We start from the raw sequence: 17,931 nt of genomic DNA, 5'->3' as shown, positions 1-17,931 counted from the left end.
TTATGCCAGGCCTGAGACAAATAATAGGTGACCTTCTTGTTTCTGTATAAAGCCCACATAAATTATAGATACAAAATTATTAAAACAATCTATATTTAATTTGCAAACTTATATTAGATTACAGAAAAAGTATTTGAGTCAGTACATGTGTTGCTTAGTTTTAAAAGGGAGATCTTTGAAGGGAATACATAAAGACCTATGCAACCACACATTTTGTTACATCAATAATTTTTTACGGTCTATCTTTTACCACTGGCCTCTAAAGGATACTATAAGCTACAATCGTCGTAGGATTCATATACGTAATTCACAAACAAAGCTTATTTACCTATCAGGAGCCTGGGTTATAAAAGTCTTTACCTTGCTGGTGCCATTATTTTGTAAACACTACCAAGGCGTTAACAGGGCGGTGATGGAGAATTCCTTAACTCCAGAATACAAAAAACAAAACTAGCAAACAAGATCAGGAAAGCAGCTGCCTACAGAACAGAAGGAAGCCAGCCCAACACTATGGGGGATAAGAAACTATTTCAAATTATTGCCCAGAACACAAAACAAAAAGTATCAACACATCTGATGGAGCCCCATCCTGGGATGCCATGGGAACTGTATTAGGCCATTCAGAATCCATGGTGTTGCACTAACACAGCACGTTAAAGCAGACACTTTGGCCACCTTTGAACATTTTGATCATCATGTCTGCCATATGAAATTGCAAAACAATAGGAATAACTATTTAAACAAGTACATTATACATTCTCCAACAGCAGTAAGTTTTACAGGTGTTTTTTTTGTGGGATGGCTTATTGAGGAGTGGATTAGACAGAGACTTCAGCGTGGTGGCCAGGCCACAGACTACAGTTCCCTTGGACGACACCTCCCCCAGAGCTGTGGTGCAGGTGCACGTGATTCAGGAGCAGAAAAAGATGGGTGCAACATACACCCTCTGTTCTTTCAATAATCATCTACACCCCTGAGAAAGCCAGACAGAAATACAGGCATGGGAAACGGGGAAAAAGGTTGAAGAAGCACACACAAAAAAGGGACTAAATTCCCAAGGTGAAGGTGGTTTGAAGGACTGTGCTAGTTGGAGTGGCGAGGCGTAGACAAGTTAGTCTTCATCATCATTCTCATCATACTCGTCCTCATCATCATCATCCCCCATATAAGACACTGGGGTCTCCACACGAGACCCGCTGTAGTGAGAGTCATTCGAGCTGGAGGCCATGGTGCCATCAGTGCAGCCATCACTACGAGGAGAGGAGGATAAGTTAATGGTGGGAAAGGTGACAGAGCGGGGAGCATAACAACATCTGCTTTCTGTTCCATTATAGGTTGAATTACAGGTGAGACCTCTCACCTGCTTGCAGGGTAACGGGCTCCATTTGCAGAGGACCCTCCAGTGATGTAGACGTTACTGATGGGACCCTTTGCCATCTCTGAGAAAAAAAAAGAAAATACATCAACATAAAGAAATATGTTGACTTTGATGATACCTAAAATCATCTCTCCTCTGCAGTCCCACCACTGTTACAGTGAAGACCCACTGGAAGCGTGTCGCCAGCGCAAGGTAGCAATCATTGTATAAATAAGCAGGCTACAACTTTCTCCAACAGTTTATAAAACTTTGTGTCAAACAGCACTTTTTGTTTGTTTCTGTAATAATTGAGGCAAGGACATACAAAAGAGGGATACCAGAAACTACAATAAAAATCTTCTCCTTCACAGACATTCATCCACTGCAGCTAAAGACTAACTTTCCTGACCCACAAACCCTGGCATCACTTTTTCGTAAATCACTGCCGAGTCACCAGGCAAATTTCACCCTTATTTTTTGAAACTTTCTTCAGTTACATTATCAAAGTGGTGTAAAAGGTGCAGCAGGTGACTCAGACAGACTGTGCAGTTATTAATGTTATGCGAGTCAGCCAGACTTTCCTTTAAGACTGAAAAAAATGGCATTACACCATCATACTATACGTAATAACTAACATGCCAACCAAAAATCAGCACATCAAACCTCTCTATTTGAAACCTGTAATTTTGTAGTGAGTTTAGAACACCTTTGTTTTCATCAAAAGTGTAGAATGACAAGACTTTGTGTCAGAATTTGCTTTGGAGGTATTGGAGGTAACAGTATAATTTCGTAATTTTACTCATATTTCCATGCACTTGAGACACCTGCCATACCGCTGTGCCTACTGTGACGTGGGCACAATGAAAATGCTTATCCATACAAAAGGAGAGGCACAGCAAAAGTTGCTTACCTTGGTGACATGTTGAGATGTAGGGAACTAAACCAAAATTAAGTAAAAGCCTTTCACCTGCAGATCGTAATCTAACCAGGTTACTGTGGCTGCTGCCTCTTTTACTGTTCAGTCCTTTGCGTTCTTTAAAACTGATCCGCTGACAAATATCTCTGAAAAATGCCCTGGACAACTTTCAACAAACACACAAGGCTGCGCTTCCTGCAGCTGCTTTGCAATAAAAGGCTTTCTGTTGTTCACCAAGTAAAGGCTTTTAATGTGAAGCAGAAAAATGGTTGTGTTTGGTTTGCATTAACAGTAGCTTATCAGCAACTGACCAATCACTCAAAATGAGCATGTGGTACACTCAGGGCTGTGGCACTGACCTATAACGTAGGGCTCCAGAGCTTTGGGCACCAGGCTACGTGCAACCTTCAGATCCTCTTGAGAACACTTTCCCACCTCCAAACCACAGGCCATGCCCATACGCTTCAGCACCTCGATGTCATCGTGGATCTCAAACATGCTGTCAAAATTGAACAAATACTCGAACCTGCAGGTGAGAAAGAGGAAGAACAGCGAGGGGGAATTATCAATTTTGAAGTGTTCCCAATACAACTTTAAGGTGGTTCAAGGAATTCTGACTAAAAGACAGTGCTAGAGTGTTTAATAAAATGGTAAATACTAGAAATGCAGTATACAAGATTTTGTTCAATGTGCATTGAACTTTTAAGTATAATTGTGTTGGCCCATTTTAAAAAGTTATTTGAAAAGGACGTGATCCACCTGCTGTTGGCAAAGAGGAAATTATTACCTACTTGGTTTTCCAGACTTTGGTGGTTACCCTGAAACAATCGAAGGCCATAAAAAGCCTTAAGGGTTACAATTCCCTCACATTTGGCTGGGCATAGGAACTGCGGTGAAAAGTGTGGCTGGTTTTGTTTATTTCACTGGTAAACAGAATTTACTTAAACGGTCAAACCAGCCTCATTTTTCCATCTCCTATCCAGTGTGTATGTTCATCTGAACATGGATTATTGTTTAAAGAAGTCATGCTCTAAAAAACAGTACCTTCACTATTGTCCTATAAAAATTTTAGAGGCAACAATGGGATTGTGAACTTCTTGCTAATTGTTGCAGTGCATTAGAGCCTTTTCATACTATATTTAATAGTAAACTTAGTATACTTTAAGTATAATACTTAATTATTATGTTGCGTTTAGATGCCAGTGGGATGGTTTCACATTTAGGACTTCAAAGTCAGCTGCTAAACATCTAAATACTGAACTGTTGAGTCATCTTCTCAAGAAATTGCGTCTCTGTTAATCACACTTATCTTGATGCCCAACCTTAACAACTTGGCACTCAAGATTTTCACACTTTACTTAATTGCCATGGGCTGGAAAACTATTAACCTGCAAATAATACATTTTACTAGTTTAAATAGACCCTAAATACAACTGTCACATGACTTGTGTATTGTGCTAGTAATCATTTGCCCTGACTAGTAGAAATTTTCTCCGACTAACCCAGGATTGCCAGGGATAATGATCCTTAAATTCAAACCTGGTTAGAGGGGTAAATAGTCTAAGTGTATCCCTACAATATAGGGAGGTTAAATTATTGGGTCATTTCACAAGTCTATCACTGCACTATTCTTTTGCTATTAATTTAAAGAACATGAGCCTTGAAGGTAAAAGAAAATGAAGGCTAGCACAATCACATACTTGTCATTAGAGATGCTGCAGTCGATGACAGTTTTCTTGCTGGTGTTGACAATAATGAAGGGAAGGTGGATGATGGAGTTGGGAGGTGGAGGTCTGTTTGCCTGCTGCTCTGTCTGTCTGTTCCTCTGAACCAGGTTCTTAAAAGCTATTTGCTGTAAAGACAATATCAAAGAAAGATGACAGCTTTGATACAGCTACAGAGAAGCTTTCAGTTTAGATTGATAGCACATTCAACATTTCAAAAAAACAAAACATTTCTGCCACATTCTTCAGCAATGCTTTTGCTGCCCTAAGTCCTGCATTGTTAGGGCAGTCCCGCTGTAAATGTCTCCAACAAAGCAACCGCTTTATAGTTCAGCACAGAATTTCTCTCACTGACTGTCGTACCACCACCATAGCACTAAATGGATTGTCAAGCTGTTTGTGCATTTATTATCTACCCCAAGTAATCGTATATACACTCAGTGGCCACTTTATTAGATACACCTGTAACCTCTAATGCAATCCAATTCACCATAACAAAGATAATAATGTTCAGCTTTGATTGACACTGTCAGAGAGGTATTCATTTAACTATATGCTTATAACCAAGGTCATAGTTAAAGGTGGTGTTGTACTGGACTACATTATATTAAGAGGTGTTTCTAATTTTTTGTCCTCCTATTTACATACGTGAGGGGGCAGAATATGAGACGGTATGTGCTTTACTGAAAAGCAGAAAATTAAAGAGCCCTTATTGATGCTTGATGTTGTCTTCACAATGAACAATCATCTCCGACATCATAGCTACAGAGCCTATATGTGACCCCCCTGAACACAAGTACATGCACTCAGTTCATTCCCACCTGCAGTATGAGCTCCTGGAGCTGTGATTGTTTCTGCTTAATCCTCTCCAGCCGCCTTTGTCTCTCCACCTACAGTTGAAATAAAGGAGTAATGATTAAGCGTTATAACACAGGTAAAAGGCAAGGCATCCCCAACACAAGCTATAGTGAGAACGGTCTTCACTGTGTGTTTCTACCTCTAGGTTTTGGCACTCTTGCGCTGAGTTGGTGGGAAGGCCAATCCATTTGATTTCTTTCTTCTCCTTAGAGATAATGTTCATGGCCATGAGCACATTAAGTGCATCGTACACACGCCGCCGAATGTTCTTCTGGTCATACACATGCTGAAGTGGAAAAACAAATATAAATTATAAATTGTTAAAAAAATAATTATGAAATGGGTTTGCGTCATTCTGAGAAAACGTCATGCAGCTGCAGTACTCACCGAGTCATTGGGTGACATGTGGTTGTCTGAAGAGCTAAATTCTGCGACCAGTTCATCTGCCACTTCATTGTAGGTGGTTACGCCTTTCTTCTGCACCTTCTCACACACTTTCATGGAAAAATGCCTCAAGCCCTTCCCGTTCTTTTCCCCTTTCTTACCACGTTTTCTGCAGACAGAACAGATCCCCACCATCAACAAATTTTCACATCAAATACAATAAATAATGTCAAACTTATGTATTTTCCTTAGATGTTCCAAGCTTATAAACTTAAGGACCTTTTGAAGACTTACCCTGATGACCAAGGAGAGGCGTCGGACGGTTGACTCTGAGTGAGGAACTGGGAACTGGGTGTATGTGGACTGTTTACCAAAATGGTATTGGATACTGTCGGTCTCTGGGGTGTTCCAATCACCTACAAAAGACAAGAGCAAAAGACAGGAAAGAAAATATTAAAGGACAGAACAGAATAGATACATAATATTTTTAAAAGTCTGTCTTAAAACAATAGTCAGTCGCCCGTGTCAACATTGAAACAGGTTTTGCTTGCTGTTATACTTCCTGTTCATACTGGCCAGTAAAAGATCCCTTCCTAATGCACTTTCAATGTAAGTGATCTGGGATACAATCCACAGTCCTCATTCTGTGTAAAATTACATTCAAAAGTTTATCTGATGTTAGTATGAGGCTTCAGAAGCGTCAGATAAACTTTGGAATACATTTTTGCACAAACAAGGACTGTGGATTTTGTCCCCCTTCACTTACATTGATGATCGCAGCAAGAAAAAAAATGTTCATATGGGCACCAAACTATCGTTTTAAAACTGGAAAAATTGTGAAACTATGCTTAAATAATTCAGTATTGACAGTGATCTTGTGAAGCTGTCGACGAGTGAATTCTTCACCTAAATCCAGTGTATTCAAATTATGATATATGATGACTGTGTACTTAACACTTTTTCTAAAACTGTACACTAAGAAATACAGTAAGTTTTACTGAAGGGTAACATTTAGATGGGGCTCCTCTGCTGAGCTCTTTGCCAGACTGGTAGTGTTCACAGACCTACAGAGTCGCTGGTTATGTGAACACAGAGGAATTTGGTGATTTGGACCCTCTCCACAGTGGACCTGCTGGTGTGCAGTTGGAAGTGGAAGTGGTCTACAGTTATCCCTTTTGTCTTATCAACATTACAGGACAGGCTGCTGTCCTTGACGACGTCCCTCACATTTTTTGTTTTAGGCTACAGCCCATTTTGTTGATACAAGGATGGGTTGAGCTCATAATAATGGCAACGCTACATGTAATTACCCTCATTACAAGCTACAATTATTGTTTGGTCCTTTAAAATTTGTTTGGCTGTTTGTTATATGATGTCAAGTTGAATGACATTTATTTCATTTAATTTGTAACCCAACAAATGTCCTTCTAATTCACATAAATCTATAGCCACTAACAATTGTTTAAATAAAGTTTTAATGGCAGAAGAACACATTTAGTATTTTAGACATCTTTACTGACAAATCAATTATTGGTCAAGAACATGGCTGATGTTCAATGAAAGAAATTGCTTAAAATGTATATAATATGAAGCATCTAGGAGATAGGTGATCTATTCCTTCACTAAGGTGATATCTAAGCTGATTCCGTTATGTATACATTCCATGTATATAATGGGATGATGGGTGTAATCCTGCTGACTGTAGAGTTGATAAGCTTAGGATCAACTGCTTCCACCTACCCTCCGCCCGGTCACCTCACAGTGATAATGGAGGGGGCTTACACAACAGTAAGACACAGCAGAGAAACCCAGCAAGCAAATCTACACACAAATTCATCTGCGGGTCACTGACAATTTAGAAAGATGAACTTTTTATATCGATTGAGAGGTTCTAAACTCATACAAATGTGATTAACAAAGCACAAAAGGCTGACACTATAAGACCGTACAGTGTGGTAGTTGTGTGGAGCATCACTCACCATGTGTGGCACATGTTGCATGTGTGCAGCAATGTTCACGTTGGATGGCCCAAGAGTTTTGGGTAGTAGCTGTTTGGCCACAGGGGCAGCTGTAGGCTGGACAGTAACTAAAGACAGGACACCTAACAGAAGACATGAGAAGACCAGTAATGAGTAGAGCTCTTGACTGATACTCCATTGCCCCCTATGGTCCAACTACAAGCACATAGGCCTACATCTGAAAAAACATTGTTTCCTTTGTGGGAAACAAAGGCTACCAATTAAACTAGACTGTACGTAAAGACAATACTGTGCATGGTGTGCAAACGGTATAAAGGCAATTACTAGTGACTGATACCTTTGCTAGGGCTCATATTCTGATCGATGAAAACCTTCAGCTCTCCATTTGTTTCAATCAGACCAGCCTGCGGAGGACAAGAACTTAATATACTCCAAAAATCACAACATTAAAGATGCTACATGAGTCCAGTTAAACAAGACTACAGAAGAAAAAAACATTAGGTTATAGGAGGTGTTTTAAGTTCTGGCAACTTAACACACGCCTTCATCTAACATGAGCTACAGTGCCTATAGGTGTCCCATAAACTAAATAACTGTTTTCCAGTAAAAACCATGCATATAATTACTTACATCTTTAGCCATGATCCCAAAGGACCGGAGGAGTTGAGCTTCAGACTAAAAAGAAAATGTTTCGTCACTATTCAGACCCCTGAAGACAGAAAGAGGGCAAACTATTAACGGTGGTAAGTTTCCAGTTTCACGCAAACATCACATTATTCCCATAATATTTCCTGAGCTTGAAAATATTTTACTCTGTTTTGAGTATGAAATTAAACTAAACTTATTTCTGAGGCCCATTTGAACTGCTTGCTGCCAGCACACTGCACAAAGCTACATCACTAACGTTAGCTTGAGTTACCGGGTATTCTTCTTACAAGACAAAATTGAAGGAAAATGTGCATATTTTAAACCAATCTCAATTGTATGAACCGTTGAGGGGCATTTCTGAATGCACTGTGTATACAGAAAACCATATTAAACCATCCCTTGGTGCTCAAAACTTTTACTACGCTAAGTGTGCACAAGGCCTACTTCAGGTACCGAGCACGTCCGGAGGAGAGGCATCGTCGAACTTCTGCTACAGGTCACGCAAACATGCTAACTTTATCTCACCGGCGCAAAAGTATTAATGAGAATAAAGTGATAGCACCATATGGCTATAGACATTACTGTTGCATGCGGTAGCAACAGCATTCATATCATACGACGATAGCAATGAATAATCTTTTGTTGAATGCAGCTAGCTAACTGTTACTGCTAACAGTTAGCGTTGGATTCAGCTTGCTGGCGTTAGCCAGCTAGTTAGCTTGTGCACGTTTTGAAAGGATTGACATAAAATTTAGCGAATTTTGGTTCAGTGCTGCAGGTTCAAGGCAAAGTTTAGTATGGGTTAACATTTAAGAAATGTATGTGCATTTCGCACGGTGAATGAAGTTAATATAGTGATTCTGTGCACTTACGAGTGCACTCCTGTTTCTTCGACGGCTGTTGTTGTTGGCATTTGAGAATGGAGGAAGAGGAGGTCTAAATCCTTACCAAACAGGAAACAAACTAAGCATTGTCTAAGTACTTTTCAATAATTATATAGTTAATTCAAAGGACAAAATATTTTATTAGTGTTAAGTATCTAACTCTTGGGTTTATTATTTCCTCAGGTTTCTGTGTTTTGCCTTTATACAGAGGATTTGCCTGTTGGTCGAGAATGGAAGCTGTATACAAAGTGATCGTTTTCAATGGAAGAAAGAACCACTGAAATTGTAAACAGATAAAGTTAACAATGAAATATAAACAAGATGTGTTTTATTCAGACTGTAAATGTAATGATACATACAAAACTAACAACGTCAGAGTTACCCGTTACTTACTAGTAATTAAGATTATTGATTGTGGAGTATTGACAGTCATGGATCTCTTATTGTCAGATACTTGTCAGCTGCCTATCAGTCAGCAACCAGCATAAAAAAAAGTGAGTTTGTCGATCCGAAATTACATTAAGAAAACCTATTATTTTATTATAATGTATTCAACTACATACCTAACTAGCCTGAATGTTTTATTTTGAATAAAAATAACTCTTGGCTAAATTACCGTTACGGGTGTGATTTGTTCAACCGTTGAACACATATTTAGAACGTTTGTTTTTATGACGTTTCAGGACACGAACGTTCGTAAAAGCTGTCTCATAGCAGACGAGCAGACTACGTTAATGTTACCAGTTCGATCACAATCGCCGCGTACCGTTACGTTACACTAACCAAAGCTCTGCTAATGACTCCGTTATCGTTTGCTACATACGGTAAGTTAGCAACTTGCCAGAAGATACACTAAAGTTAACGCAGAGTACAGCGACGACTAGTAGTTAGCTGGTTAGCAATGCCTACTGGTTATTTTAGCAACGAGCTAACTCGCGATTACAGTTGAAAAGCCTACACCACCGGCGCTTTGTTAGCCAACTGCCAAAACGCTAGCTAGGTGCTAGCGGACGAGCTAATCAACAGCTGTCATCGACAACACTGCCAGAATTAGCTGCAATTTTACCATGGTTAGCTTTGTGTCTGTTGGTAGAATATTAAAAAACACAATAACTGATCAAACAGATAAACGTCAAGAACTTTCTTTTGTGGCAACTGTTTAGCGAGCCACAAGTTGATAAATGCGGCTTACCGGTGCACTTCACAAGTTAGCAAATTGTTTGTTAGCCTTTTCTATCCACTCTCTGCTAGCCTTGCTACAGCAGCGCGTCTCACAATCTGATCTTGGCGGTGTCTCGCTTTAGCGGTGTCTGATTGGACAGCATAGAGGAGACGAAAGCAACGCAGTCAAAGTAGTTCATGACCACAACCTGCATCTCTTGGGATCAACGAGCTTCAAATATATATATACCGCCATCTACTGTACAGGAGTATGAGGGTACGTTTTACCCCTGTACTTCTCGTTAACTCTATTTCTCTAAACTGGCACATTAAGGCAGCTCTGACTGCAGGTACGTTTTGCATGCACCCAAAATGAGGACACATTAGGATTTCACTCATTAAGCCACATTCACCACATATGGATTAAACACAAATGAGCTCTTGAGTCTTGCTCTGAAGAACCACCTTGTCAGTTTGTAGTTTGGCATGGCAAAACTCCCAACCCCAGCTATGCAGTCAAGATAAAGGTTTAAGTCTGTACCTGCAGCAAAGTACCAAAAAGCCACTTCATTTGTCTTCTCAAGCCATACGCAGCTACCATTGAGGACACCGAGGTTGAGTCAGCCCTACAGACAGTGATATTTTATTTTTCTTGTAAGGTGAACACTTGCAGGGTTGTTGTTTTTTTTCTCATGTTATGAGGACTCAGATTTCTTCATTGTTGAGCAAATATCACACAAAAGAACAGAAAACAAATTAAATGAAAGATCTTTAAGATCTGTAAGAAGAAAGACAGGTAGATATTTTGAATTCACACGTCAGCAGCAGTACACGAATGAACCACACGGTTAAATGTGCACGTGACACCTAACACGTCACTGATAAATGAATTAATTTGAATTCATTAATAAATCCATAGCCTTTAATCGCTCCTGTGTTCTCTGCTCATGTTCAAAACTTTCTGCACATTCAAAATCCATCCCACATATCTGTCTTCTCTGAGATTTCGAGAATAAAGTCGTATTAAAAAATAATCTACCTGCCCTTTACTCTGCTGTGCATTAGCCTTCGTTAGGGGTCCTGAACCCCGTTTGGGACTGTGCTGGATGAGACAACGTTTAGGTAGGCGGCTGTGGAAAAAGGTGGAGGTGGAAAACCGAAACTAACTCAAAACACTTCTGATCAGGCATAAATCTCACCACAAATCCACACAAACGTTAACTACACCAAATCCGATAAAGTGCAGCTCACAGCCGCTTCGGTGGAAAGCGTCCTGGAGTCGAGAGACAGTCCCAAACAGACAGCGACACACAGGAAAGACGCCACAGTGCAGGCCTAACTTTAACTAAATAACTGTAGACTGCCAGGAAATACTAAAACATGCACATATGACTTGAAGCAACCTATTCCACTATGACTTTATTCTCGAAATATTACAACTTTTTTCTCATAATATTTTGAATTCTCGAAATCTCAGATTACTAGTATTTGTTTCTGACAGTGGCCCTGACTGTAATTCCGCCTTTTGGTTTATGTTATTCTCTCACTTATTTGCGGCTGACTGTTAACCGTTTGCATACCAAATACACTGACTATATATAACAGTGGTTATATTTTAAATGATTGCCAGGGACACTTCTGTAGTCGCTGGATATTGTAGGGACGTTGTTCAGGATGCTAACCAACTCGAACATCCTCTTCTCCTCCAGAGTCCAGCTCAACTCCTCCAATCACTGAGAAGAAAAGACAACACATAGTTTGCACCTTACTACGCTACATATATACTGTACACTTTACAACATACACTTGAACACTGTTTGAGAAAATTAAACTCTTAACTACTTGTACTGTAGCACAGTACACACTTGAACACAACCCTCATGCTCTTTGTGCACACTTGTTCTTTGCCTAAATACTGCCTGGCCCCAGATTTGCTGTGTGGTAATTTGATTGAACACATTGATTTAGGAATATGCAACATATAAGCACAAAACTAAAAACAATAAAGGTCTCAGAACTAGATTTGACACAGGGCAGGGCCTCAAGATTAAATAGGCTCATAAAAGTAGGCCTTTATAAAGTCAGTTGACATTGTGCATCTTCACAGAAAATTGCCTATTAAATGAGCACAAACCAGTTGACACACAGAAAACCTGGAGCTTTGGGGTCACCTGGAATACCCACTTTGCTTTGGCTTTCAGTTGTTGATCTGAGAGGGATTCACTTCCAGTTTTTGAGGACATCTAGCTCTTGCTCCTATGAAGTTGGGAATGCACTTAGTAGATTTGGACGAAACTGTCCAATGAATCCAATGCTATGTCTTCTGTTCATTGTATGTTATTAGGACACTGTGTGGTGTGTAGTGGAGGAGGCACTCTTATTACAGATGCAGTGTTTTATGGTGTTCGTCGTGTTTGGGATGGTGTGTGTGGGTGTTGGCAGTCAGAGAGCGCGTCTGTAGGAGTAGAGGGTTGAAGGGTGGGGTTCGGTTTTATTTTTAACAGTGTTGTTTGCAGTTTGGGGGAGTTTTCCGTTTGTGTACATGGTTTTACAAAATAGTGTAAAAAAATCTCACTTTCTTTCTCTGTCTCACACACACAAGGATTCATTTGAGCAAATAATTACAAATAAGGCAAATAACAGAGCAGTTACTGCAAACCTCATATTTCTACTGAAACCTACAATAGCTGTTCGAATACTTCCGCGCAGGCGCACAATGAGCTACAGTCGGGCTACCAAACTGGTCAAACAGCGGGTGTAAAAATGGTAGGTAACCAAAATAAACACAAACCCAGGCATTGGCTTTGGTGCCATTAAGGCTTACCTTCAAGACTATTGTTGTGCTATTAAAATACATGCTGTGGCGCGTTTTGACAAGCCTACAATGATAAGTTACTTGTGTTCGCTGCTAATACAGGGAAGGTCAGTTGATATTTTGAGAGCAGCTAGCTAGCTACACGTCCCTTTTTGGCAACTTCGGCTGTGAGCAGGTCAGCCGTTGAACCTCAAAGACAGACACACACGGGGTCGTTTGAGTGAAATCCTGGCGTATCCATAACCATACTGACAGTATATTCCCGTGATAATATCCCCATCGTTAATATCAGTGATACATACTGGCTAATTTAGCTAACGTTAGCCAGTATAAGTTACTAGCTGGTGGTATGTAGACAATGCTAACCTAACGTTACCCATCTGGTCGCACAATAATCCGTGCTGTGTGAACAGCAGCCAGTGCTGACATTTGACTTCATGTTGTCGTTATTAACAGAAATCAGTAACTGTTGGTGAAGTCATGAGCAGCTCGGTGAACTCACAGAGTGTTTAGTCTCCGGTTTCAGGAAACGCTGCTCCTCAGTAAAGTGTAAGTGCTCAGACACTGCAGCTGCTGTGAGGAGAGGGCATGGTGATTTTGCGATAGAGCTGGGGGATATTTGAGGATAATATCGATCAGGGCTGGAATATGGGATTTTTTTTTTCATTATCAATGAATCTGCTGTTTATGTACTCAGTTAATCGTTTGGTGTTCAAAATGTCAGAAAGTAGTGAAAAGTGTACATCACAGTTTCCCAAAACCCAAGTCAACATCTTCATGTTGGTTGCTTTGTCCAGTCAACAGTCCAAAACCCAAAGACATGAATTTTTACTACAATAAAAGACAAAAAAATCAAAAGTAAATCCTCACATTTAAGCAGCTGTTCACCATCTTTGGCATTTTTGCTTTAAAAAAATTACTAAAACGATGAATCAATTATCAAAATTGTTGTAGATAAATTTCAGTGAACTAATTGATAAATCAACTAAGCATAACATTGATACAGTGTTAGGAAAGCAGATATCATCTGGAATTTGGTTTAAAGTATGATAGTGACTTTAAAGCTAACTGTTAATTACTGGCCTTTTAATGATACAATATTCTGAACTTACTTGCCGAGTGACATGCACACTGAATGCCTCTTCATGCTTGCATTCATACCTAAATTTTTAAAAACATTCTCATCGATTATTTATATATATTTATCATATAAAAGTGCAAATATCCATACCACAAAATATCTTCACAATATCGGTTTATAAAGTATTCTGATAATATTGTGTCATTTGATTATTTGTTTCTTTTTTTAATATTACAAAGTATTTCGGGCAGCGTGCTTGTGTTACACTCTAGACTTGTTGCACCTCTAGGTCCCGGTGATGGCATCCCATTTCCCTACTCATGTTACATCTATGACTGTAGTTATCTGAGGGGCCCTCCCGGGTACAGCATGTGCTTTTAGAATCCACAACATCCCCCTTCAGTGTGTTGCTCTTGGACAGGACATAATAACCACCACAGCGTCTTGGCTCACCACCTATAATGCGTGTTTGTCAGTGTGACAGACTAACCTTTTGAAATATGTGAGTGTTTCTGAGTGTCTCCCAGTCTTTTCTGTCCTCTTTACTGTTGCCTGAATGCCTGTAGATGTGTGTGTCTCTCTGTGTGTTTTTGTCTGTGTCTCGCTCTGTGTTTGCGTGTTGTTGTCTGTACTACCTAGTCTGATCACACCCGTGTCTGACAGCCCCTGTCCTGTACTTACACAGCATAAGCTGAAGTCTTCGCAGAGAGACAAGGTACGGCAGTTCATGTCCTTCACACAGGCTGGGGAGAAGACAGCTGTGTACTGCCTCACACAGAATGACTGGAAACTAGAAGTTGCTACCGACAACTACTTTCAGAATCCAGATCTCTACTGTAAAGAATCCATGAAAACGTCAGTAGACCGGAAAAAGCTGGAGCAGCTCTACAATCGCTACAAAGGTAAGTGAGATAACTTACAGTCTGTGTTTTACACTGTAATATTTACTAGGATAGAGTTATAGACACTACTTGTTTGCAAAAAGGGTTTTTTTTTTCCTTGATAGATCCCCAGGATGAGAATAAGATTGGTATTGATGGGATCCAGCAGTTTTGTGATGACCTCTCGCTCGATCCAGCCAGCATCACTGTGCTGGTCGTTGCGTGGAAGTTTCGCGCTGCCACTCAGTGCGAGTTCACCAAGAAGGAGTTTCTGGATGGAATGACAGAGGTGGGGTGAGTGTTGAGATCAACAGCGTGTGACATGCTCCAAAGTGGGACATAAACACTGTACCCGAAGTATCTTCACATGGTGGTTCTCTTAGTGTAGCTCCAGGGAGGGAAGGCTGTCTATATATAGACCCACTCAGCCACAGCTTGAGTATTCTGTGTCTTCGTGGAATGACTCAATGGAGGAGCTGTAGTGTTTTGACTTTAAAGTTTCACGTGTCAAAGTTAACTTCAGCCAATTTCATCAACATGACTGTCATGTTACAACTGGTTTGGGTGTCTGTGTGTGTGTTCAATTAAAGTTGTTTTGTTTATTTATTGCTTAAATTGTCTTATTTTTCTAGGTGTGACAGCCCAGAAAAACTGAAGGCCCTTTTGCCAAGATTAGAGCAGGAGCTGAAAGATAGTGGGAAGTTCAAGGACTTCTACCAGTTCACCTTTAACTTTGCCAAAAATCCTGGACAGAAGGGTCTAGGTGAGAAGAGTGTCATGAATGGTATCAACGGTATCACTGAAATACATACTGTTGGAATTAAGTGTTCTGCTTTTTGTGTGTGTGCAGACTTGGAGATGGCTGTAGCCTACTGGAACCTGGTTCTGTCAGGACGATTTAAGTTCCTTGATCTTTGGAATAGATTCCTTTTGGTGAGTCAAAGAAATGAAATTAGGGATGCACCAATCAAATATGCTGGATTGGTGTCAGCGCAGATACTGACCTAAAGCAGATCAGGTATTGGACATGACATGACCGACCAAAATACAATTTCTTCGTCAATGTCAATTTAAAAATAGAATAGTTATATTCGTCGAGTCGTGGCAGTAATCTCTGGCTTCATGTTACGTTACACAAAAACGATACCAATGAGTTCAGCACAGTTAGGAATACAGATTTTAAATTTTGGAAAAAAAGAGAGCGCTGGTATCAGATCAGTACTTGGTATCAGCAGATGTCATGAGTTTAGGTACCGGAATTGATATCAGGTGAGAAAAAGTTGTATTGGTACATCCCTCATTGAAATCTATTTGGCGCAGTGATGGGGAATTTGGCTAAGGCTATGCCGGCTTTCATTACACCTCGCTGATTAGCACAAGCTCAGTCAAATAGGGGGGCCAGCGAGTATAACCAGATGGTGTTTGGTTGGAATGAAAACCTGCATACTCTTAGACCTCCATAACACATGCGGGCCCACTGGTCCATCAGTGATTTACACCAAGGTGTTATAACAACACGTTTTGGTTATAGAGAGGGAAAAGGTTTAAAATAAGATGTGTGAAACCATGTTTATACCCATATGTTCACCAGGGCTTGTCCATTACAGGAACACCATAAACGATCCATCCCAAAGGACACATGGAACCTATTGTTGGACTTTGGTAACATGATCGCAGATGACATGTCAAACTATGATGAGGAAGGTGAGTTTGGAATGACTCCTTCAGATTTAGCATTGATCCATTTGTTTTCTAGGTAATGCTGTGAATATGGAGTTTTCTATTTAAATCACTGTGACACTGATATCTTGTTTCTTTCTCAGGAGCATGGCCAGTCCTTATAGATGATTTTGTGGAATTCGCTCGACCAATTGTAACAGGATCAAAACGTAAAACTCTCTAAATCCAATCCCAACTCTGGAAAGCCAGAACGTTGTTTCTTTTACAGTGACTTCATAGTTTTTTGTACAAAAAAAGTGAAAATTGTTGACTTCAGAGAGAAAACAGAAGCACTTGAAACTGTCAGGAAACCACATTTCAGGGAGCTGAGTAAAAACAATGAGAACATCTGGCCACATTTTTGTCCTTGTGAGACTGAGGCGTCACATGGACATTGCCAGATTCACCTCTGTCTCTCCTGTTGGATTCTCCGTATCCTGGACGCCCCTCTGCTCTGCTCCAGGAGGAGCACTACCTGTCAGGCCACAGCCCCGTAAGTGGGGATGGACACAGCACTGAGCGGCGGTTCACTGGCTGTATGTACTCTAAAGGGACTGGAGAGGAGAAAACTGTGTGTTTTAAGATTCTTCCTAGTCAGCTTTGTTTTGTTATATGAAGCTCCGAGTGACTGTGCAAAGTTCCCATGTCTTACTCTAACTTTGGGACAGAGTGCTCACTACACCAGCACCAACAGAACTGTTGCAGTTTTTACTGTACATACTGTATCTATTGGGACAGTTTACAAAGAGAGCTATATGAAGAATAATATAAATATGTTCAATTTATAAATGCAAAAGATGATTCTTTAGTGTACAGTAAATGCTAAGGTCTCTAACGGGATGCCTCAATATCGTGGATGACATGCTGTTGGTTTAATTGTTAGGTGGATCTGTCAAGTCATGGAGTTGTGAGCTTCTCATTGAAAGCATGTTAGACACATTTTATGTCACCTCGGGCTGGTTTCACAAATACATTTTCACTACAGTAAAGGCAGTGCTTTAATTTAGATCATTGATATTGGTTTGTGGTATTCATTTGTCAGGTTAGTCTCAGTTGGGTCTTGAATCCTAAATGTAACATAGTCAGTCCTCTCCACAGTACCACCATTTAGCTGTTGAGGAAAGACTTGTTTTTATCAGGTGATCTCTCTGAGGCATTAATGATGCTAAAGTGACCATTCAGCAGCATTTAAGTAAAATTTAAAGTTAAGAAATTACAGGCCCTTGGGATTGCATGGCACATATCTGTATGTTATGGCAGTGCGAAGCCCTGAGTTCAGAAGCCAGGACACTAAAGAGGGCAACAACAGGACGACGAAGTAAGTCTTAAGAATAAATATCTGTCTGTTCAATATTTATGTTTCCGTTCAAGCCCATCTGTCCAGTGTTACTGAAGGTAGTGAAAATTAGAATATATTGTTGATACATCATGTAAGTAGCTTAAGTATATTGTTCATTTAAGAAAGATGAATAAAGCATGAGTTTTTCCATAATCATACATGTAAAAGGTTATTTTGTTGCTGGT

The 17,931-nt window shown here is 40.1% G+C and overlaps 2 protein-coding genes across 7 annotated transcripts; one reads left to right on the top strand and one right to left on the bottom strand.

The window, feature by feature from the left end:
- Positions 1–76: 76 nt before the first annotated feature.
- On the bottom strand, positions 77–10,077 carry LOC122885407 (transcription factor Dp-1-like). Of its 2 annotated transcripts, none has more exons than XM_044216443.1 (12): positions 9,943–10,077; positions 7,849–7,927; positions 7,556–7,622; positions 7,219–7,340; positions 5,534–5,655; positions 5,243–5,408; positions 4,995–5,141; positions 4,819–4,887; positions 3,974–4,125; positions 2,633–2,799; positions 1,361–1,439; positions 77–1,250 (listed from the first exon to the last, which is right to left on the bottom strand). In XM_044216443.1, the coding sequence occupies exons 2-12, from the start codon at positions 7,858–7,860 to the stop codon at positions 1,112–1,114; spliced, it is 1,242 nt and encodes a 413-aa protein (XP_044072378.1). In that variant the 5' UTR covers positions 7,861–7,927; positions 9,943–10,077; the 3' UTR covers positions 77–1,111. The 2 variants fall into 2 exon arrangements, with proteins under 2 accessions (XP_044072378.1, XP_044072379.1); XM_044216444.1 differs by lacking the exon at positions 9,943–10,077 and adding an exon at positions 8,739–8,801.
- Positions 9,447–17,899, top strand: LOC122885409 (DCN1-like protein 1). Of its 5 annotated transcripts, XM_044216451.1 has the most exons (8): positions 12,514–12,677; positions 14,097–14,309; positions 14,493–14,709; positions 14,814–14,982; positions 15,321–15,451; positions 15,539–15,621; positions 16,296–16,392; positions 16,512–17,899. In XM_044216451.1, exons 3-8 carry the CDS (start codon positions 14,535–14,537, stop codon positions 16,589–16,591), a joined length of 735 nt encoding a protein of 244 aa, XP_044072386.1. In that variant the 5' UTR covers positions 12,514–12,677; positions 14,097–14,309; positions 14,493–14,534; the 3' UTR covers positions 16,592–17,899. The 5 variants fall into 5 exon arrangements, with proteins under 5 accessions (XP_044072387.1, XP_044072384.1, XP_044072385.1 ...); XM_044216452.1 differs by lacking the exons at positions 12,514–12,677; positions 14,097–14,309 and adding an exon at positions 9,447–9,574; XM_044216449.1 differs by lacking the exons at positions 12,514–12,677; positions 14,097–14,309 and adding an exon at positions 10,168–10,188.
- Positions 17,900–17,931: the final 32 nt, after the last annotated feature.

This window comes from Siniperca chuatsi, linkage group LG12 (assembly GCF_020085105.1).
Source record: "Siniperca chuatsi isolate FFG_IHB_CAS linkage group LG12, ASM2008510v1, whole genome shotgun sequence".
NCBI lineage: Eukaryota > Metazoa > Chordata > Actinopteri > Centrarchiformes > Sinipercidae > Siniperca > Siniperca chuatsi.
This window is presented reverse-complemented; position numbering and strand designations above follow the sequence as displayed.